At 48.9% G+C, this 24,711-nt stretch overlaps 1 protein-coding gene and 1 long non-coding RNA gene across 3 annotated transcripts in view; one reads left to right on the top strand and one right to left on the bottom strand.

The window, feature by feature from the left end:
- The window catches only part of LOC134966705 (uncharacterized), a 196,628-nt gene that overhangs the window by 76,290 nt on the left and 95,627 nt on the right, over positions 1–24,711 (bottom strand). The window lies entirely within an intron of this gene.
- Positions 4,759–24,711, top strand: part of FLI1 (Fli-1 proto-oncogene, ETS transcription factor) — a 110,079-nt gene continuing 90,126 nt past the window's right edge. Inside the window, exon 1 of one of the 2 annotated variants that reach the window (XM_063943654.1) lies at positions 4,759–4,997. In XM_063943654.1, coding sequence (XP_063799724.1) covers positions 4,965–4,997 — 33 coding nt within the window. In that variant the 5' untranslated portion in view covers positions 4,759–4,964. Of the gene's footprint in view, positions 4,998–5,516; positions 5,724–24,711 lie in introns of those variants that run through there. The other variant, XM_063943655.1, reaches the window with a different exon arrangement.

Genomic DNA, 24,711 nt, shown 5'->3' with positions numbered 1-24,711 from the left:
AAATCACATGGGTTTAAAACCAGTCAAATATGTGGATTTGAAGCATCTCACATAAAAAGTGACCATGCTCTTGGCCCTGGCCTGGACCAGGCGAGTGTCAAATTGGTGGTTTTTTCTCAAAAAAAGCCCATATCTGTTTGTCCATTCGGACAGGGCAGAGCTGCGGACTCGTCCCCAGTTCTCTCCCTAAGGTGGTGTCAGTGTTTCACCTGAACCAGCTTATTGTGGTGCCTTGCACCTACTAGGGACTTGGAGGACTCCAAGTTGCTAGAAGTTGTCAGGGCCCTGAAAATGTTCCAGGACAGCTGGAGTCAGAAAATCTGACTCGCTGTTTATACTGTATGCACCCAACAAGTTGGGTGCGCCTGCTTCTAAGCAGTCGATTGCTCGTTGGATTTGTAACACAATTCAACTTGCACATTCTGAGGCAGGCCTGCCACAGTCTAAATCGGTTAAGGCCCATTCCACAAGGAAGGTGGGCTCATCTTGGGCGGCTGCCCGAGAGGTCTCGGCATTACAACTCTGCCGAGCAGATACGTGGTCAGGGGAGAACACGTTTGTAAAATTCTACAAATTTGATATCCTGGCAAAAGAGGACCTGGAGTTCTCTCATTCGGTGCTGCAGAGTCATCCGCACTCTCCCGCCCGTTTGGGAGCTTTGGTATAATCCCCATGGTCCTTTCAGGAACCCCAGCATCCACTAGGACGATAGAGAAAATAAGAATTTACTTACCGATAATTCTATTTCTCGGAGTCCGTAGTGGATGCTGGGCGCCCATCCCAAGTGCGGATTATCTGCAATACTTGTACATAGTTACAAAAATCGGGTTATTATTGTTGTGAGCCATCTTTTCAGAGGCTCCGCTGTTATCATACTGTAACTGGGTTTAGATCACAAGTTGTACGGTGTGATTGGTGTGGCTGGTATGAGTCTTACCCGGGATTCAAAATTCCTCCCTTATTGTGTACGCTCGTCCGGGCACAGTACCTAACTGGCTTGGAGGAGGGTCATAGGGGGAGGAGCCAGTGCACACCACCTGATCCTAAAGCTTTACTTTTTGTGCCCTGTCTCCTGCGGAGCCGCTATTCCCCATGGTCCTTTCAGGAACCCCAGCATCCACTACGGACTCCGAGAAATAGAATTATCGGTAAGTAAATTCTTATTATCTGCAGTCATTTACGAGGAAAGTGTTTGGTAAGCCACTAGACATGGAAAACTCTGGGTATGTGGCACCAGAGCCGGCCCTAGGCATAGGCAAACTAGGCAATTGCCTAGGGCATCTGGTATGCCTAGGGGCACAAGCAGCTTCTGCTGATTAAAATGATATGCAGCATGCCTATATTCTGTGTGTAGCATTTCATATGCAGATACAGTCACAGTCGCACCCAGTATATAGGCATGCTGCATATCATTTTAATCAGCAGAAGCTGCTTGTGCATCCTAGCCACATAGTAATGCAAGTAAGATGCATTTTCATATAAAATAGGCACCCAACATTAGCAGAGCTGCCAGATGACTCACGCCAGGAACTATATGCGTCATTATATGTATAAGGGCATTAATAATGTGTAACATATGTTTAAGGGGCACTATGTGTGCCATTATGTGTATAAGGGCACTAATAATGTGCGGCATATGTGTAAGGGACATTATGTGTGTCATTATGTGGATAAGGGCATTAACAGTGTGTGGCATATGTGTATAAGGGCATTAATAAGGGTTGGCATAATGTGTAAAGTGCGTTATGTTTATAAGGGCATTAATAATGTGTGTCATATGTGTAAGGGGCATTACTGTGTGGTATTATGTGTATAAATGCATTACTAATGTGTGGCATTATGTGTATAAGGTGCTCTACTGTGTGGCGTAACGTATAGAAAGGGCATTACTGTGTGGTCTAATGTGAATAAAGAGCAATATGGTGTGGTGTAATGTGAATAAAGAGCAATATGGCGTGGTGTAATGTGAATAAGGAGCAATTCAGTATGATGTTATGTGAATGAGGGACACTGCTGTGAGGAGTAAAGTATACAAGGTAAAGTGGTACTACTGTGTGATGTAATTTGAATAAGGGACACTATCGCAGAATTTGACACACTAGACTAGTGCATAAGTTGAATTGGGGGTACTATTGTGTGGCCATGCCCCTTGCCAGCAAAAACACATACCTTTTTGGGCTGTGCACCGAATGTGCGCACTGTTCTTATTTAATTACAGGGGGTAAGAAAAAAAAAAGGACTGCTATGGGTGTGGGGTGATGGTGCTGGGAAAGGGGTGCAGGGTCAGAGGCGGAACTAGCGGTGGTGCAAGGGGGCAACAGCCAAAATCTTGCCTAGGGCATCATATTGGTTAGGGCCGGCTCTGTGTGGCACCTACCAACCTCCATGCGATCTGTAGGACAGGATCTTCGAAAATCAAAATCCGACAGATATAAAAAATAGCAGAAACAATATTGTGTTTAATCTAACAATAAATACACAACGATCTGTAACACAACACACATTGGCCCAAATGTATTAAGCCTTAACAAGTGATACAGTGGAGACGGATAAAGACTGATAAAGTGCCAGCCAATCAGTTCCTAGCAGTCATTTTCAAACACAGCCTGTTACACGGCAGTTAGGAAGCTGATTGGCTGGTACTTTATCTCTCTTTGGGGTATATTCAGTTAGGGTCGGATCCATTCCGACATGCATTTGTCGGAATGGATCCGACAACCCCTATTCAATCCCATTCCAATTCGACTTTTAAAAAGTCGAATTGAGATGAGGGACCCAGAGGAGGAGAAGGGGGGGGGGGAGCCGCGGGGAGACAGAGATCAGCGCTACAGGAGGATGTCACACAGCCGCCCGACCTCACGGCAGTGTCCACCCGGCTCCAGCAAGCGTGACCTCACTTGCTGGAGCCGGGTGGACGCTGCAGTGAGCGGCGCGGCTGTGAGACATCCTGCTGCAGTGCTGTGCTGTAGCGCTGCTCTCCCCTGTATGCCCGCGGCTGTCCCCCGTCTCCCTGCGCCCCCCCCCTCTCCTCCTCTGGGTCCCACATCTCAGTCTGACATTTTTTTAAGTTGGACTGAGATGGTCGAAAAGGGGGCCAAAACTTTCGACACAAGCACGTGGATCGGCAGCTATTCCGTCGATACACGTGTTTTTCGACAAGTCAAATTCCTCGACTTGTCGAATACATTGTATAGGTTGGAACCCCTTCTGACCTAGAAAAATTCAAGAACTGCCGTCTTTTCGACAGACGGCAGCTTTCGACGACAACTGAATATACCCCTTTATCTGTCTCCACTTTATCTCTTGTTAAGGCTTAATACATTTGGGCCATTGTATCATACAAAACTATTGTAGAACTAGTAATATTACAGCAGATCCTATGATGAGAAAGAATATTTTTGTATTTTTTTTAACTCCTTTTTAACTCAATACTTCATTATTACAAATGTCATTTAAACATTATTGCTTTTATAGGTGGTGGTAGTACTTTATATAATGTACATAAACTAGTGAAATTTTGCAGGAAATATGTAATCTTTATAGCCATACACCTATATATAAAAGAAACAATTTGTATAGTAGTTGGAGTTGGTTGCTGTGCGGTTATTAAAGCCATAGGGTGAACAAACTATATTTTCCCCTGCCGTGAGGAATCCCTGTACATAAGAAAGGGTTAATATTAAATAGAGAGGTGGGGGAACAACCCCTAAACTAATTCCCCTATCACACTCCCACTCCAGAAAAAAAAAAAAAAGTGGTCTCCAATTTTTCTGTTAATGGAAGTCCAGGAATTCTGGGGCAAATTGAAAGCAGACCTGTAAAAATGACTTCACAGCAAATATTCGATTCCATTGAAGCGCATCAGTGACCCGTTTGCAGTACTGTTTTGCTAAGGTCAGGGGAGATTTAAGAGTTTCCAATAAAAATAAATCTCAGATTAATTGCAGCCCAAAGTAAAGAGGCCAGGCGTCTCAAACTGCGTCTCCGGCGATGTACTAACCTCAGCGCAATGCCAGTGGCTGCAGGATTATGCAATACCTCACTGGATGGTTACCTCCTGTGTCATAGGAAGTAATACATTTATTTTCTATATAGCCACAGTGTATTTATATGGAAAGTGATGACATATTTAGAAACCAGCGCCAAGAGGAGAAGTAACAGTGACTTCCAGGATCTACAGTATGTGCAGCAGAGATACAAGATGTATTTACACTACAACTCCCTGTCTCCCAGTGGTGAGATCCATCTGAACACCACCATATGGAAGAGAGACCTCCTGTACCCGGGACCAGACCCCACCTATACCCAGGAACAGACCCCACTGTATGGAATTGAGACATTTAATACATAATTATGGAACAGGCATAGGTCACTGTCCTTACATGATGCTGGGAGTGTATCCATATAATGCAACACCCCTCCTGCTGCTGCTGCAACCTGTGGCTTCCTGGCTCTATGCTGGGACTTGTAGTGCTGAGTTTAAAGGACTAATCTGCAGGCGAGCCTGGCAAGATGCTGAAGGGTTAAGTGCTGCTCTAGTGGCCCCAGGCAAGGGGAGAAATGACCCCGCAAGCAGCATCCAGATGTGGCAGGCTCTGGGGACCTGGATGCAGACCCCTGGATTGCGGAGTAGACAGAGGGAGGGGGGAGAAGTGAGGGGTGTAAGTACCCTTCCCATCTCTCCCCCCCCTTCCCAGTCTACATGGATGCAGACCCTGCCTCCTTTACCTACAGCATCTGAGAATTGATGAGGCTAATTTCAGGGGGAGGTAAGGAGAACATATCAGGAGGAGAAAGGATACAGCCTGGAACTGGAAGCGTCCTGTACACACACACACAGGGACAAATGGGCACATGATTCCTGCTTGGAGGACCCTGCACAGACCCCCCAACCTCACACCTGGTGGATCTAATCCTTTCCCCTCCGGACTCTGGATTACCCAGCAGCCTGGCAGACGGGAGAGATGCATCTGAAGAAACTGGTAGAGCACAGAAAGGTCGGTGGCTGATTGTGCTGATTAGGCGATAAACAAGGAGAGCTGGATAACCTGTCACTTACACATACCCCTGCCCTGGCAGCCATGTATAGGTCCCCAGTCCCCCAGAGATAACCAGAGTATACATATCCTCCTATTCAAGGGGCAAACGCAGGTGGGTTTCCAGATAGTGTCTGCCACCTTCGGCTCCTCAGGCAGAGATGTGTGTGAGAAGCCATCTCTGCCACACACAAAAAAAAAAACCTTGGTTCGCCAGGGGTGGTTTCTGGGTACTCAGAAACCCCCCCTGCGTGCGCCACATTCAGGAGCACATCATACACCTTCAGTTTACTAGGAGCATCACCGCAAGCAGGGAGCGCAGGTAGCCACATACCTATAGGTAGCACAGAGGCAGCAGCAACAGAGCAATGTGGGAACGGAGTGTGACTCACAGAAAGTCCTCTCTGGAGATAGGAGAGGGGACAGGGCCAGGAAAGGGGCAGCAGCCGGAGACAATGCGGGCCACTTATCTCAGTGCGGCAAGTATCCTGTGTGTATGTGATGCAGCAGCGCTAGCAGTGACTTCACTTCCCAAAATGAGCGAAAAAAACTTTCATCCGGTGCAGTCTCCGCCAGCAGAGAGACACACAGAGAGTATCAGCTGGAGAGGGCACTGTGTGACTGGGCAATGTGTGCGCTATTACCCGGCTCTCCTGCTCTCAGCTGCACATGGACGGGACCATTAAGGTAGGAGCTGAATTACTGCCCCCATTGCCCAGACTGGGGTGCGGCGCCCGGCGCCCTTATTACTTATCTCCCGCTGGTCTGTTTTATGTGTCCTGACTTATCTGCATCCCGCCTCCCCCTATCCACTTATCTAGATGCACCCGACCTCTCCAATAGCTGGACCTATATGCACTCCATCTCCCACCTACCCCTTCTAGCTGGACCTACATGCACTCCATCTCCCACCTACCCCTTCTAGCTGGACCTACATGCACTCCATCTCCCACCTACCCCCTCTAGCTGGACCTATATGCACTCCATCTCCCACCTACCCCCTCTAGCTGGACCTATATGCACCCCACCTCTCCTATAGACCCATATGCACCACCCTCCCTTTATGCCCCACAGCTGGACCTATGTCTATATGCACTACATATACCCAGGTGCATTTATACCCCAGACCATTCTCCTTATTGGACATCAACAATCTCTGCCCCCCCCCCCCCCCCCCCCCCATCTCTCTCTGCCCCCCATCAGGAATACCCCCACCCTCCACTATCATCCTGAATCCCCACCTTTCTCCGTACAGAGGAGTCACTGCTTCCTTACCCCTCTCTACCACCACTCCATCCCTACCATAGGACTTGTGTGTACTGTATATACTGAATGTAGTACTATGTGTACTGTAGTAGTGTACTATGTGTGAGCAGTGTATATGTACTGTATGTAGCAGTGTACTATGTATTAACACTATTTATTAGTGTACTGTGTGTGTGTACTATATGTAATAGTGTACTGTGTATGTTAGAGCTGCTCCGTGTAAGCAGCCAGAGTCTCGTGCAACTACGATCACTGTGGGGGCAACACAAAGACACATCCGACTCTATAATAGGCACATAACTTTATTATACCAAAACATAAACACCACGTACAGTATACATAACATATCTACACATATCTCATATATATATATATATATATATATATATATATATATATATATACATATATATACACACATATACATACATACATACATACATACATACATACACACATATATACATACACACACATATCTGGCATAATCTCCTTATCATATATAGACACTTTTTATATACTAGCTTCTCTTCACTCCATATACAGCTGTCTAGACACACACACACAGAGAGATATATACAGTATATATTTATCTCAGATATCTCATCACATTTACATCACATACCACTATCTACACACTTTGAAATATAGTATTTACTCACCCCATAAACACAGACCATATAGCCATTTACACACCTTTTTATAGTATAATGTACTCACGTCTTATATACACAGTGTAAACTCACCTATATTTATCTATTCACACCACATACACAGTATATAAAACCATGCACACGCTGGCATATGTAGTATATTCTCGTCATTCCATATATACCGTACATAAAATCATTGACACACCTTGATATATAATATAATCTCCTCATCCCATATACTCAGTACTGTTGATCAACCGCTCATCCTCCATACTTTATCGGCTGCCATGATTCTGCCCTTTTATGGTTAAGCCCTACTTCACCAGCTGCTCCATATTTCTCTCTGCCTCTACCTACCCTTCACTTTATGTACCTACCTCACCAGCTGCTCCATTTCCCTCTCTGCCCCTACCTACCCTTCACTTTATGTACCTACCTCACCAGCTGCTCCATTTCTCTCTCTGCCTCTACCTACCCTTCACTTTATGTACCTACCTCACCAGCTGCTCCATTTCTCTCTCTGCCTCTACCTACCCCTCACTTTACCTACCTCACCAGCTGCTCCATTTCTCTCTCTGCCTCTACCTACCCTTCACTTTATGTACCTACCTCACCAGCTGCTCCATTTCTCTCTCTGCCTCTACCTACCCCTCACTTTACCTACCTCACCAGCTGCTCCATTTCTCTCTCTGCCTCTACCTACCCTTCACTTTATGTACCTACCTCACCAGCTGCTCCATTTCTCTCTCTGCCTCTACCTACCCTTCACTTTATGTACCTACCTCACCAGCTGCTCCATTTCTCTCTCTGCCTCTACCTACCCTTCACTTTATGTACCTACCTCACCAGCTGCTCCATTTCTCTCTCTGCCTCTACCTACCCCTCACTTTATGTACCTACCTCACCAGCTGCTCCATTTCCCTCTCTGCCCCTACCTACCCTTCACTTTATGTACCTACCTCACCAGCTGCTCCATTTCTCTCTCTGCCTCTACCTACCCTTCACTTTATGTACCTACCTCACCAGCTGCTCCATTTCTCTCTCTGCCTCTACCTACCCCTCACTTTACCTACCTCACCAGCTGCTCCATTTCTCTCTCTGCCTCTACCTACCCTTCACTTTATGTACCTACCTCACCAGCTGCTCCATTTCTCTCTCTGCCTCTACCTACCCCTCACTTTACCTACCTCACCAGCTGCTCCATTTCTCTCTCTGCCTCTACCTACCCTTCACTTTATGTACCTACCTCACCAGCTGCTCCATTTCTCTCTCTGCCTCTACCTACCCTTCACTTTATGTACCTACCTCACCAGCTGCTCCATTTCTCTCTCTGCCTCTACCTACCCCTCACTTTATGTACCTACCTCACCAGCTGCTCCATTTCTCTCTCTGCCTCTACCTACCCCTCACTTTATGTACCTACCTCACCAGCTGCTCCATTTCTCTCTCTGCCTCTACCTACCCTTCACTTTATGTACCTACCTCACCAGCTGCTCCATTTCTCTCTCTGCCTCTACCTACCCTTCACTTTATGTACCTGTTGGAAACCATGAAGGGTACATTTCCCTGTACACCTCCCCCCTCGGAATTCTCATCAGCTCCTTTGGTTTTCAATACAATCTATACGCTGATGACAACCAAATCTATATCTACTCCCCATACCTCTCTCCCGTCTTCAACTGCGCATCTCACATTTCCTTCTGGATGTCCCAATGTCCCAATCGCCAATACCAAACTTTTTTATTTCACCTTCCAAGATCCCCATTCCTCTCCACCCTACGCTCTATGTTAATAACATCAACCTAGCTTCTGTCCTCCAAGTCCACTGTCTCTGTGTCATCCTCGACTCTTCTCTTGTTACTTCCCCACTCAAAGGACATCTTTCAATCTTGCCACTACCACCTCCAGAACATCACCAGAATCTGTCCCGTCCTCAACTCCTGATGCCCACAAAACTCTCACGCATGCTCTATGTATCTCCTGCTTAGACTTCTGTAACCTCCTCTCTGTTCTCGGTCTTTCACCTCTCCCCTCTTCAGTCTTTTCTTAATGTTGCTGCTCATCTTATTTTCATCTCTGGCCTGCTTCCCCCCTCTGCATCATGCTTTTCTGACTACCCATCCTCTCAGAATCCAGTTCCAACTCACTCTCACCTAAAAAGCCTTAAAACACTCTGCCCTTCCCTATATCTCTGAAAACAGTCCTGCTGTCCGATCAGCTACTAGTTTGACCATCTCCTCTCTGCCATCCATGTAATTTCCTCTCACGTTCGCCTTCAGTACTTCACATGGTGTCCCGATCCTCTGGAACTCACTCCCTCACCTAATCAGACTTTCTACCAGCCTTTCCAGTTGTACATGCCTTTTAAACATTTTTTTTTTTAATTAAAACATACCGGCATCCTCTTAAACCAATACTACGTCAACCCCCAACATTTAGCTTTCTCAGTTTACCTTCCATCTGTTCTGCCCTTCCCCTTAATATGTAAGCTCTTAATGGCAGGACCCTTCTCCTTCTCCTTTTGTACTTCCCTAACACATTCAATGTCATTAGTGCTCCTCCCCCTTGAGTGACTCTTGATTCTGTCTGCTTGCCAAAATGTTGGGTAAAGAATCACACAGAGTATTGAATTGATTCCCACCCATGACCTGTTGGCTTCAGGGAGTTGCCGAGTCCCTGCACCACTTATCTGTTCTCCCCTTCCTGGTGTGATATAAACGTTTGGTACTTTTGCTATGGCATTTCTTTGTGTTCTGCATCGAAGATGTTACACTCTAGGTTGAAATGTTTTGTAGGTTTACTCTGTATGATGGTAATAATGAAATAGATCGATCTATCTATCTATCTATATATATATATATCCCTCACGAACGGAGCAACAATTGAATTGCTCCATCGGGCACCATCTAGTGGCAGCCAGAGAGCAAAACACATTAAATCTCCCCAGAGGGGTGATGAGCAGCGTTAGCCTTTTATTATATAGGATAATCTTCTAGCCCCATATACACAGTATGTACAACCTTCTCAAGGCTGGTTCAGTGGGGATTCACATCCGGTCCATGTATGCCAGGACATTGTTTAGACGCACCCGGCTCTCCGCACTAGCACCTGCATTTATTTACCTGCGATGCAGGTAACTGGTGTAAAGAGCCGGGTGCACCTAAACCTTGTTCTGGCATAAATGGACCTGAAGCAAGTTCCCGGTCAGCCAGTCCGATGCTGTATACAACCATGCACACACCCCTTTATATATAGTATAATCTCATCCCATGTACATACAACCATGCACACCCCTTTCTATATAGTATAATCTCATCCCATGTATATACAACCATGCACACACACACATATATATATATATATATATATATATATATATATAGTAACCTCTTCATCCTATTTGCACATTATATACAACCATGCATGTCAATAACCAGACCAGCTCCAGCTGTTCTATTCCAACATTTCAGACATTATGGGTGTTCTGGGCGTAATATTACCACCCAAATTTTCTGCTGGTGGCAGCAGTGCTGCACAAGTCAACGCACAGGAGCCATTTTCCTGGCTTTTTGCACATGCACAGTAGCAAATCACCGGGAAAATGCCCCCCGCGCCATATCAGTAGAGACCTAACACATGCGCACTAGACTCTGGAACAGCGGTAGGGTCTCCTGGTGATCCTAGTGCCTGGAGTCTATTGCTCTGCCACCTACAGAGGAGGGGGCCCAGGCTGAAACTGCTGGTTCACCCCCTCCTCTCTTAATATGCCCTGATACTGTATATATAGTATCGTAATATGCACAGTGTTTTGTGAGTGATGAAATATGGTTTGTACTGCGTTGCATAAGACGGTGGTGCAATATAAACAGTAATAATATGAAACCTTGCACACAAGATATCTGTATATATTTACATCTAGTAATGTTTTCCTCACCCCATGTACAGTGTATAGAAAAGTGCAGTCCTATATATATATATATATATATATATATATATATATATATATATATATATATATATATATATATATATATACATACATACATACATACATCAACAACTCTGATACATACAGCGGCACTCAGAGACTTGTTAAAATATATAGTCATCTAATGATCCCATTTACGCAGTAATTAACTACTACATTTTACGTACAATTTATTTTTCTAAATTTACAGATTACATTGCCATATTGTTGCTCACACACTATATACAACATTAATGTATATCTAGCATTTACCTCTACGCCATTGTCATGTTCTTATTGGAAATGTTTATACAAAGAATAAAGGGTAATGTTGATAACTGTGGTTTTGGTAAAAGTGATGCTGATCATTGTAATAACATATTTCAATCCTATTGAATAGGCTGGTGCTATATAATCAAAAGATAATACGTCCTTTTTTTCTTTATGACAATATGATTGGTTGCTATTGACAACACCACCTTTTTCCTTTACATAAATTTAACCTGAATCTGATCCTCTTAGTCAACGACTGTTAAGGAAGCCGCCTTGGCACCAGTAGGGAAGACACAGCTGGGCACATTCAGCAGGGCACAAATGAGTGCTGACAGGACTGGGACACAAGTAGCGAGGACACAACCCAAGCGACCATAGTGAAGACCCAACCCGGGTAGCAGTTGTGACCACACACCCTGGGCACCTGTAACAAGGACACAACCAGGGCACCAGCAATAGAGATACAACCTGGGCACCAGCAATAGGAGGTACAACCTGGGCACCAGCAATAGGAGGTACAACCTGGGCACCAGCAATTGGAGGTACAACCTGGGTACCAGTTGTGAGGACGGGACCTGGGCAACAGCAGCTTGGGCAGAGCTGTGTGACAGGCCAGTAGTAAAGCCAGTCAGGGCAACTGTAATGAGTCCAGAACCCGAGCACCAGAAGAGATAATACAACCTAATCACCAGTAGCTGGACACCAGTCACCGGAGCTGGACACCAGCAGTAAGAACACATCTTGGGCGCCATTGGCTGGGTAGTGGTAAATTATGCACCAACTGAGAGGGCAGAGCTCAGGGCCTAGACAAGCCTGGAAGTGGACTTAAGCCCATGCAGCAGCAGCAGACCCAAGATGAATGTAAAGCAGCCAGACAGGTTTGGGTTTTAAGGCAAGAAAGTGAGGAAGCTGCCATCATTATATGGTGCATACACAGGATATGACTACTGCATTATGGCCCTCATTCCGAGTTGTTCGCTCGGTAGCAGTTTTTAGCAGCCGTGCAAACGCTATGCTGCCGCCCACTGGGAGTGTATTTTAGCTCAGCAGAAGTGCGAACGAAAGGATCGCAGAGCGGCTACAAAATATTTTTGTGCAGTTTCAGAGTAGCTTCATACCTACTCAGCGCTTGCGATGACTTCAGACTGTTCAGTTCCTGTTTTGACGTCACAAACACGCCCTGCGTTCGCCCAGCCATGCCTGCGTTTTTCCTGGCACGCCTGCGTTTTTTCGAACACTCCCTGAAAACGGTCAGTTGACACCCAGAAACGCCCTCTTCCTGTCAATCACACTGCGGCCAGCAGTGCGACTGAAAAGCGTCGCTAGACCTTGTGTGAAACTACTTTGTTCATTGCAATAGCACGACGCGCGTGCGCATTGCGCCGCATGCGCAAATGTTGCAATTTTTTGCCTGATCGCTGCGCAGCGAACAAAAGCAGCTAGCGAACAACTCGGAATGACCACCTATATCAACACAATGGACTCTAAACATACAATTCAATGCTCCCTTCTTCAGAAATAGGACGTGTATTAATAAGTATTCCTGAAATGCTAAACATATAGCACTGTACAACGGGTGAGATTGTGACACAAATTAAAAAGACAAGCCATTGAGCACCTGAGCCATAGGGGCCTCCACTGTTACTTGGAATACTGTATACAATTTTAATTCAGGATCTGCCCCCCCCCCCCCCCCCCCCATAGTATCGGTATAGACCCCTGCCCCTTGTATATACAGTGTAAACACAATTTATGGAACAGAGATGGCTGAAGTGGATTTTTCAAGTTGTAACTGTGGGAGAACAGTCTAACTAGAGTGATATCTGCTGATACTTCTAGATGCGAGTGTGGTGAGGCCTGGGTCGTCGGCGGGGAGGGGGTTACAGGGTATCTCCTCTGGAGCCAGCTGTGCCCGCAGACTGAGTTGCTGAGAATGGGGTTGGTCTGCGTTGCTTTGGGTGGAGAGCACGTTTGATCTGTGTATTTTTTTCTAGCGGAATCTGCTGACCTGCTGGAAAATACAGTTAAGAAATAACAAACTGCAGCAAGTGAAAATGTTTGATTAGATCAGTAACTGGAGATAGCAGTGACTGAGAAAGTGATGTTTTCTGTCAAGAGCGGACAGACAGAACTGTGAGAAGGGGGGTGGGGGCTCAGCTATTACTATATACATACAGTATGTGGCAAACATTCTTTTCATTTGTCTTTTATCCTTTCAGAGTAAATAAGTATAAGTATTGTATTATGCAGTTATGTTTGTGTTAAATTCATATGTAGCAGCTGCATATTATCTAGGCTGTGTTACATTAGAAAGTATAATATTTGTAAATAAATGATGACCAGGGGCGTAGCCACAACATTGTGGGCCCCATAGCAACATTTTCTAAGGGGCCCCCATCTCAATGCTTCTAGAGAGACACTTCTCAGCAGCAGTTGTTAATGTTATGCCCTATAAGAGTGCCCTAGTTAATTTTCTGAACCATAGTAGAGCCTTATTTAATGTTATGCCCCATAGTAGTGCCGTAGTTTCTTTTATGAACCGCAGTACTGCTTACGTTCACCCTATGTCACATTTCAGAGCTGCCAGTACACATTATGCCGCACAGTACCCCCAATTCACATTATGCTATATAGTGCTCCCCGTTCATATTGTGCCTCATTACAGTTCCCCTGTTCATATTGTATAACATTAAAATGCCCTCCAGTTCATGTTATACCACACTACAATGAGCAGACCCAGGGGCATACCTAGATATAATGCAGGCCCCAAGGAAAAAGTTTTAAAGCACCCCTACGTACCACCCATGGTGAAAAATGTATATAACGCATGTAACTTTGACAGGGAAGGAGGGCCCCCCTTAGCTCTGGGCCCCATAGCAGCTACACTGCCTGCACCTATGGTAGCTACGCCCTTGAATTGTTGACACAAGTGCAGGTAATATGCATAAAATGTAAATAAAATCCTTATTGCACACATACAAGATACAAATATTTCATTATATAGATGTGTGTGTGTATATATATATATATATATATACACACACACACACACACACACACACACACACACACACACACACACACACACACACATACACACTAGCTGAATACCCGTGCATCGCTATGGAATTTAAAGAATAATGGCAATCTTAGTCAGGCAGCAGCTCTGGGCTTCCCCTGATTGATGCTGTCAAAATGCTGGTGCTGAGGAGAATAATCCGCCTCCTTCTCTGCCCCGTCCCGCCTCTGATGCTGCCCTGCTCAGTGCTGTAACTGCTGGGACGACAGGCCAAGCTCCGCCCACTGTATGTTAAACATGTTAGGTTTGCAGGCTGACTATGTCAAAGGGCCCTAGGTCTCCTTGCTTAGCTTCGAAACTACAGTATGCCTCTGCCCCTACCCATGTGTGCATCTGCCCTTACTTGTAAGTGCCTCTGCCCCTACCCGTGGGTGCCTCTGTGTAAATTGCTCCAGGCATTCCAGAGTTATGCTGAAAACTATGGATTTTTACATGTCACCCCCTTCCCACCCCCACCCCTAGGGGTGCTAGGGGTATCTTACCTCCAAAGTATTTTTTGCCAGATTGTAAGTCATATGTGTACCAAGTTTGGTGTAAATTGCTCCAGTCATTCCAGGCAGCCAATGTGCGTGAGCAGCCGTCAGCCAGCACATGCGTCACCAGGGGCTGATAGCACTATTACACTGCTTCCAGGTTCAGGCCCCCGGCAGCCACAGCATGCGTCACCAGGGGCTGATAGCACTATTACACTGCTTCCAGGTTCAGGCCCCCGGCAGCCACAGCATGCGTCACCAGGGGCTGATAGCACTATTACACTGCTTCCTGGTTCAGGCCCCCGGCAGCCACAGCATGCATCACCAGGGGCTGATAGCACTATTACACTGCTTCCTGGTTCAGGCCCCCGGCAGCCACAGCATGCGTCACCAGGGGCTGATAGCACTATTACACTGCTCCTAGGTTCAGGCCCCCGGCAGCCACAGCATGCGTCACCAGGGACTGATAGCACTATTACACTGCTCCTAGGTTCAGGCCCCCGGCAGCCACAGCATGCGTCACCAGGGGCTGATAGCACTATTACACTGCTTCCTGGTTCAGGTCCCCGGCAGCCACAGCATGCGTCACCAGGGGCTGATAGCACTATTACACTGCTCCTAGGTTCAGGTCCCCGGCAGCCACAGCATGCGTCACCAGGGGCTGATAGCACTATTACACTGCTTCCTGGTTCAGGTCCCCGGCAGCCACAGCATGCGTCACCAGGGGCTGATAGCACTATTACACTGCTTCTTGGTTCATGTCCCCGACAGCCACAGCATGCGTCACCAGGGGCTGATAGCACTATTACACTGCTCCCAGGTTCAGGTCCCCGGCAGCCACAGCATGCGTCACCAGGGGCTGATAGCACTATTACACTGCTTCCTGGTTCAGGCCCCCGGCAGCCACAGCATGCGTCACCAGGGGCTGATAGCACTATTACACTGCTCCTAGGTTCAGGCCCCCGGCAGCCACAGCATGCGTCACCAGGGGCTGATAGCACTATTACACTGCTCCTAGGTTCAGGCCCCCGGCAGCCACAGCATGCGTCACCAGGGACTGATAGCACTATTACACTGCTCCCAGGTTCATCTCCCCGGCAGCCACAGCATGCGTCACCAGGGTCTGATAGCACTATTACACTGCTTCCTGGTTCATGTCCCCGGCAGCCACAGCATGCATCACCAGGGGCTGATAGCACTATTACACTGCTTCCTGGTTCATGTCCCCGGCAGCCACAGCATGCATCACCAGGGGCTGATTGCACTATTACACTGCTTCCTGGTTAAGGCCCCCGGCAGCCACAGCATGCATCACCAGGGGCTGATAGCACTATTACACTGCTTCCTGGTTCATGTCCCCGGCAGCCACAGCATGCATCACCAGGGGCTGATAGCACTATTACACTGCTTCTTGGTTCATGTCCCCGACAGCCACAGCATGCGTCACCAGGGGCTGATAGCACTATTACACTGCTTCTTGGTTCATGTCCCCGACAGCCACAGCATGCGTCACCAGGGGCTGATAGCACTATTACACTGCTTCCTGGTTCAGGTCCCCGGCAGCCACAGCATGCGTCACCAGGGACTGATAGCACTATTACACTGCTTCTTGGTTCATGTCCCCGACAGCCACAGCATGCGTCACCAGGGGCTGATAGCACTATTACACTGCTTCCTGGTTCAGGTCCCCGGCAGCCACAGCATGCGTCACCAGGGACTGATAGCACTATTACACTGCTTCCTGGTTCAGGTCCCCGGCAGCCACAGCATGCGTCACCAGGGGCTGATAGCACTATTACACTGCTTCTTGGTTCATGTCCCCGACAGCCACAGCATGCGTCACCAGGGGCTGATAGCACTATTACACTGCTCCCAGGTTCAGGTCCCCGGCAGCCACAGCATGCGTCACCAGGGGCTGATAGCACTATTACACTGCTTCCTGGTTCAGGCCCCCGGCAGCCACAGCATGCGTCACCAGGGGCTGATAGCACTATTACACTGCTCCTAGGTTCAGGCCCCCGGCAGCCACAGCATGCGTCACCAGGGGCTGATAGCACTATTACACTGCTTCCTGGTTCAGGCCCCCGGCAGCCACAGCATGCGTCACCAGGGACTGATAGCACTATTACACTGCTCCCAGGTTCATCTCCCCGGCAGCCACAGCATGCATCACCAGGGGCTGATAGCACTATTACACTGCTTCCTGGTTCATGTCCCCGGCAGCCACAGCATGCGTCACCAGGGGCTGATAGCACTATTACACTGCTTCCAGGTTCAGGTACCCGGCAGCCACAGCATGCTTCACCAGGGGCTGATTGCACTATTACACTGCTTCCTGGTTTAGGCCCCCGGCAGCCACAGCATGCGTCACCAGGGGTTGATAGCACTATTACACTGCTTCCTGGTCCAGGTCCCCGGCAGCCACAGCATGCATCACCAGGGGCTGATAGCACTATTACACTGCTCCCAGGTTCAGGTCCCCGGCAGCCACAGCATGCGTCACCAGGGGCTGATAGCACTATTACACTGCTTCTTGGTTCATGTCCCCGACAGCCACAGCATGCGTCACCAGGGGCTGATAGCACTATTACACTGCTTCTTGGTTCATGTCCCCGACAGCCACAGCATGCGTCACCAGGGACTGACAGCACTATTACACTGCTCCTAGGTTCAGGTCCCCGGTAGCCACAGCATGCGTCACCAGGAACTGATAGCACTATTACACTGCTCCCAGGTTCATGTCCCCGGCAGCCACAGCATGCTTCACCAGGAGCTGATAGCTCTATTACACTGCTTCCTGGTTCAGGTCCCCGGCAGCCACAGCATGCGTCACCAGGGGCTGATAGCACTATTACACTGCTTCCTGGTTCATGTCCCCGGCAGCCATAGCATGCGTCACCAGGGGCTGATAGCACTATTGCACTGCTTCCTGGTTCATGTCCCCGGCAGCCACAGCATGCTTCACCAGGGACTGATAGCACTATTACACTGCTTCCTGGTTCAGGCCCCCGGCAGCCACAGCATGCTTCACCAGGGACTGATAGCACTATTACACTGCTTCCTGGTTCATGTCCCCGGCAGCCACAGCATGCTTCACCAGGGGCTGATTGCACTATTACACTGCTTCCTGGTTCAGGCCCCCGGCAGCCACAGCATGCGTCACCAGGGGCTGATAGCACTATTACACTGCTTCCTGGTTCAGGCCCCCGGCAGCCACAGCATGCGTCACCGGGGACTGATAGCACTATTACACTGCTCCCAGGTTCAGGTCCCCGGCAGCCACAGCATGCGTCACCAGGGACTGATTGCACTATTACACTGCTTCCTGGTTCATGTCCCCGGCAGCCACAGCATGCTTCACCAGGGGCTGATTGCACTATTACACTGCTTCCTGGTTTAGGCCCCCGGCAGCCACAGCATGCGTCACCAGGGGCTGATAGCACTATTACACTGCTTCCTGGTTCAGGTCCCCGGCAGCCACAGCATGCGTCACCAGGGGCTGATAGCACTATTACACTGCTTCTTGGTTCATGTCCCCGACAGCCACAGCATGCGTCACCAGGGGCTGATAGCACTATTACACTGCTCCCAGGTTCAGGTTCAGGCCCCCGGCAGACACAGCATGCGTCACCAGGGGCTGATAGCACTATTACACTGCTTCCTGGTTCAGGTCCCCGGCAGCCACAGCATGCGTCACCAGGGACTGATAGCACTATTACACTGCTTCCTGGTTCAGGTCCCCGGCAGCCACAGCATGCGTCACCAGGGGCTGATAGCACTATTACATTGCTCCCAGGTTCAGGTCCCCGGCAGCCACAGCATGCGTCACCAGGGGCTGATAGCACTATTACACTGCTTCTTGGTTCATGTCCCTGACTGCCACAGCATGCTTCACCAGGGGCTGATAGCACTATTACACTGCTTCCTGGTTCAGGCCCCCGGCAGCCACAGCATGCGTCACCAGGGGCTGATAGCACTATTACACTGCTTCCTGGTTCATGTCCCGGCAGCCACAGCATGCGTCACCAGGGGCTGATAGCACTATTACACTGCTTCTTGGTTCATGTCCCCGACAGCCACAGCATGCGTCACCAGGGACTGATAGCACTATTACACTGCTCCCAGGTTCAGGTCCCCGGCAGCCACAGCATGCGTCACCAGGGGCTGATAGCACTATTACACTGCTTCCTGGTTCAGGCCCCCGGCAGCCACAGCATGCGTCACCAGGGGCTGATAGCACTATTACACTGCTTCCTGGGTCATGTCCCCGGCAGCCACAGCATGCATCACCAGGAACTGATAGCACTATTACACTGCTTCCTGGTTCATGTCCCCGGCAGCCACAGCATGCGTCACCAGGGGCTGATAGCACTATTACACTGCTTCCTGGTTCAGGTCCCCGACAGCCACAGCATGCATCACCAGGGACTGATAGCACTATTACACTGCTTCCTGGTTCATGTCCACGGCAGCCACAGCATGCATCACCAGGGACTGATAGCACTATTACACTGCTTCCTGGTTCATGTCCCCGGCAGCCACAGCATGCGTCACCAGGGGCTGATAGCACTATTACACTGCTTCCTGGTTCAGGTCCCCGGCAGCCACAGCATGTGTCACCAGGGGCTGATAGCACTATTACACTGCTTCCTGGTTCAGGCCCCCGGCAGCCACAGCATGCGTCACCAGGGACTGATAGCACTATTACACTGCTTCCTGGTTCAGGCCCCCGGCAGCCACAGCATGCGTCACCAGGGGCTGATAGCACTATTACACTGCTTCCTGGTTCAGGCCCCCGGCAGCCACAGCATGCGTCACCAGGAGCTGATAGCACTATTACACTGCTTCCTGGTTCAGGCCCCCGGCAGCCACAGCATGCGTCACCAGGGACTGATAGCACTATTACACTGCTCCCAGGTTCATCTCCCCGGCAGCCACAGCATGCATCACCAGGGGCTGATAGCACTATTACACTGCTTCCTGGTTCATGTCCCCGGCAGCCACAGCATGCGTCACCAGGGGCTGATAGCACTATTACACTGCTTCCAGGTTCAGGTACCCGGCAGCCACAGCATGCTTCACCAGGGGCTGATTGCACTATTACACTGCTTCCTGGTTTAGGCCCCCGGCAGCCACAGCATGCGTCACCAGGGGTTGATAGCACTATTACACTGCTTCCTGGTCCAGGTCCCCGGCAGCCACAGCATGCATCACCAGGGGCTGATAGCACTATTACACTGCTCCCAGGTTCAGGTCCCCGGCAGCCACAGCATGCGTCACCAGGGGCTGATAGCACTATTACACTGCTTCTTGGTTCATGTCCCCGACAGCCACAGCATGCGTCACCAGGGGCTGATAGCACTATTACACTGCTTCTTGGTTCATGTCCCCGACAGCCACAGCATGCGTCACCAGGGACTGACAGCACTATTACACTGCTCCTAGGTTCAGGTCCCCGGTAGCCACAGCATGCGTCACCAGGAACTGATAGCACTATTACACTGCTCCCAGGTTCATGTCCCCGGCAGCCACAGCATGCTTCACCAGGAGCTGATAGCTCTATTACACTGCTTCCTGGTTCAGGTCCCCGGCAGCCACAGCATGCGTCACCAGGGGCTGATAGCACTATTACACTGCTTCCTGGTTCATGTCCCCGGCAGCCATAGCATGCGTCACCAGGGGCTGATAGCACTATTGCACTGCTTCCTGGTTCATGTCCCCGGCAGCCACAGCATGCTTCACCAGGGACTGATAGCACTATTACACTGCTTCCTGGTTCAGGCCCCCGGCAGCCACAGCATGCTTCACCAGGGACTGATAGCACTATTACACTGCTTCCTGGTTCATGTCCCCGGCAGCCACAGCATGCTTCACCAGGGGCTGATTGCACTATTACACTGCTTCCTGGTTCAGGCCCCCGGCAGCCACAGCATGCGTCACCAGGGGCTGATAGCACTATTACACTGCTTCCTGGTTCAGGCCCCCGGCAGCCACAGCATGCGTCACCGGGGACTGATAGCACTATTACACTGCTCCCAGGTTCAGGTCCCCGGCAGCCACAGCATGCGTCACCAGGGACTGATTGCACTATTACACTGCTTCCTGGTTCATGTCCCCGGCAGCCACAGCATGCTTCACCAGGGGCTGATTGCACTATTACACTGCTTCCTGGTTTAGGCCCCCGGCAGCCACAGCATGCGTCACCAGGGGCTGATAGCACTATTACACTGCTTCCTGGTTCAGGTCCCCGGCAGCCACAGCATGCGTCACCAGGGGCTGATAGCACTATTACACTGCTTCTTGGTTCATGTCCCCGACAGCCACAGCATGCGTCACCAGGGGCTGATAGCACTATTACACTGCTCCCAGGTTCAGGTTCAGGCCCCCGGCAGACACAGCATGCGTCACCAGGGGCTGATAGCACTATTACACTGCTTCCTGGTTCAGGTCCCCGGCAGCCACAGCATGCGTCACCAGGGACTGATAGCACTATTACACTGCTTCCTGGTTCAGGTCCCCGGCAGCCACAGCATGCGTCACCAGGGGCTGATAGCACTATTACATTGCTCCCAGGTTCAGGTCCCCGGCAGCCACAGCATGCGTCACCAGGGGCTGATAGCACTATTACACTGCTTCTTGGTTCATGTCCCTGACTGCCACAGCATGCTTCACCAGGGGCTGATAGCACTATTACACTGCTTCCTGGTTCAGGCCCCCGGCAGCCACAGCATGCGTCACCAGGGGCTGATAGCACTATTACACTGCTTCCTGGTTCATGTCCCGGCAGCCACAGCATGCGTCACCAGGGGCTGATAGCACTATTACACTGCTTCTTGGTTCATGTCCCCGACAGCCACAGCATGCGTCACCAGGGACTGATAGCACTATTACACTGCTCCCAGGTTCAGGTCCCCGGCAGCCACAGCATGCGTCACCAGGGGCTGATAGCACTATTACACTGCTTCCTGGTTCAGGCCCCCGGCAGCCACAGCATGCGTCACCAGGGGCTGATAGCACTATTACACTGCTTCCTGGTTCATGTCCCCGGCAGCCACAGCATGCATCACCAGGAACTGATAGCACTATTACACTGCTTCCTGGTTCATGTCCCCGGCAGCCACAGCATGCGTCACCAGGGGCTGATAGCACTATTACACTGCTTCCTGGTTCAGGTCCCCGACAGCCACAGCATGCATCACCAGGGACTGATAGCACTATTACACTGCTTCCTGGTTCATGTCCACGGCAGCCACAGCATGCATCACCAGGGACTGATAGCACTATTACACTGCTTCCTGGTTCATGTCCCCGGCAGCCACAGCATGCGTCACCAGGGGCTGATAGCACTATTACACTGCTTCCTGGTTCAGGTCCCCGGCAGCCACAGCATGTGTCACCAGGGGCTGATAGCACTATTACACTGCTTCCTGGTTCAGGCCCCCGGCAGCCACAGCATGCGTCACCAGGGACTGATAGCACTATTACACTGCTTCCTGGTTCAGGCCCCCGGCAGCCACAGCATGCGTCACCAGGGGCTGATAGCACTATTACACTGCTTCCTGGTTCAGGCCCCCGGCAGCCACAGCATGCGTCACCAGGAGCTGATAGCACTATTACACTGCTTCCTGGTTCAGGCCCCCGGCAGCCACAGCATGCGTCACCAGGGGCTGATAAAGAGGAGCTTCTGGAGAAATTTGAGTTACTAGCCCATAGGCTACTATGGGATAACGCCATATTGAAATGCCATTATCTTATCATAACTGCGGTCCCTCCACAGCACACTCTGGGGATATTTAATATTTGTAGGTATCCCCCGAAAGCGGATGCTTTTGGTAAATAGCCCACAAATCTTTAATAAGCCCCTGTTAATGACATTACGTGGAGTGACTGTTTCATTGGAGTAGGGCAGCAGTGTACCCCAAAAAATGAGACTATAGAAATGAGATAAAGGGGTGCAGGGGGGAATGTGCCACGGTCACTAGACTCAAGGACTTAGGTTCTGTGGCAGCACAGCACGGCAGAGATCGTGTCTCATCCTACTACTATTGCAGTAGGACCCACTTTGCACCTCCCGTGTTGCATTTGACAGGGAAGCATATTTCTAGGTGCACTTGCCCAAAGTAAATCAAACAAAAACAAAATGCTATAAAATTAGAAGTGCACATGTAAAACAAAAACAAACATACAAACAAACAAACAAACAAACAAACAAACAAACAGTATCCATGTACTCACTCATGTGTATATGTTTAAGCTAGCACATAAACCAGGCCAAAGCGAGTAGCCTGTTAGAAGAGTGGAGAGGTTTTATGGAATGCTAGGGAGAGTAGCTGGACTTTATGTAATACTTACACGTTAGTATAGTGCGGCGCTCCGCAAAGAACGGAGACTGACTGCACACGAGCCCCTGTGCATGTTCAGAAAGAGCAAAGCATGAAACTCTGGGGGAGTGGAGGCCTGGAACGACGACTCCTCTCTTGTCCCAGGAGCGGCCGTCGTACCCCTTGCAGTTTTTTAATACATTCATAAGTTGGGGACAATTCATTAGAAAGCTGCATGAAACAAGTGTCATAGTGAAATCCAAGGAAGAAATTTAGCAGAAGATAAATTGGAGGAGCTGACTTGAAAATACATCATACAATCATTTGGTCCTGATCCGCTACTGTTGGTGGGTAGCAGCCTAAAGGGCCCCATACACTACAATGATATGTCTGAGGCTGAAGTCGGATGTAATTTCCCTTGAACTCCCCCGGGACCTTCCCGGGAGTGATTCCATATGAGTTGGTACTTTTGTGCTATTTTTGCATAAGATGATATATCGCATGCGATTGATGAAGCCGCTATACATCACATGCAATATATCGTACGGCATACAATTGTACCATGAGATATATTTGGTGGGCTGGTTAGAGGGCTACGGGGGCTGGGAGTGTCCTGAGAATGCCAGTCACACTTCCCTGTGATACATCGCATGCGATATATCACTTGCACAAAAAACATTTTTTCATCCGATTCCATCCAATTCCGATATATCATTAGTGCAGCACAAACGACCTAGGGGTCCTATCCGACAGCCACGGGGACGCGCATGAGATTGGATACAATCTAAAACACATTTGACTGTACACAATTTCATACAATATATCAGACGGATATATCAGAATTTTATGAAATCGTGTAAAATTGTCCTAGTGTATGGGGCCCTTTAGGTCACTTGTGAGTTATTCCCAAGGGCCATTTCTAATGTAATAAATACGCAATGTTTGATCGGTTTCACGACTTCTAGTTCAATCCTGCGCTGACATTTCCGTGGATATTTTAATGAATTTAGGTTATTGTAGGGTGGTGGCTGAATTCAAAAATGAAATTAGTTTTTTTTTAATTGTCTCTAACTCATGAGATAATGGATACCCTCAATGAATCGAGAACCAAGTCATAACGCATGCATATGGGAATCTACTGATATATTATAGATGGTGTTCATTCCTCGATCGATATAGAACACAGGTTCTCAAACTCGGTCATCAGGACCCCGCACAGCTCATGTGTTCCAGATCACCTGTGGGTTTTTAAAATGTGACAGTTGGTGATAAAACAATGCATCTGTGGAATGACCTGGAAAACGTAACCTGTTTGGGGTCCTGAGGACAGAGTTTGAGAACCACTCTTTTAGAATATGCCCCCTCTGTATATAAGTGATGGGCTACCCAACCAGCAGTCAGTTGGCAGTTGAGTTGTTCATGTTGTTTCTCCCCATGTAATACATTTGTATACCTGTAATTAGTGTAAATAAGTCAAGTTGTATATGGAGTGATCGTAGTGACAATTTGTATATACAGAGAGTGTTTCAAGTAAGAATAAAGGTCATTAACGATAAAACGTGTTTTATCTACAATGCCCACGTGACAATATTATAGTAAATAAACTATATTTATTGGTGCTTTTTTCTTCGGAGAAATAGGAG

Source organism: Pseudophryne corroboree, chromosome 10, assembly GCF_028390025.1.
Source record: "Pseudophryne corroboree isolate aPseCor3 chromosome 10, aPseCor3.hap2, whole genome shotgun sequence".
Taxonomy (NCBI): domain Eukaryota; kingdom Metazoa; phylum Chordata; class Amphibia; order Anura; family Myobatrachidae; genus Pseudophryne; species Pseudophryne corroboree.
Note: the sequence above shows the minus strand (reverse complement) of the source record. Positions and strands in the feature narration are given on the sequence as shown.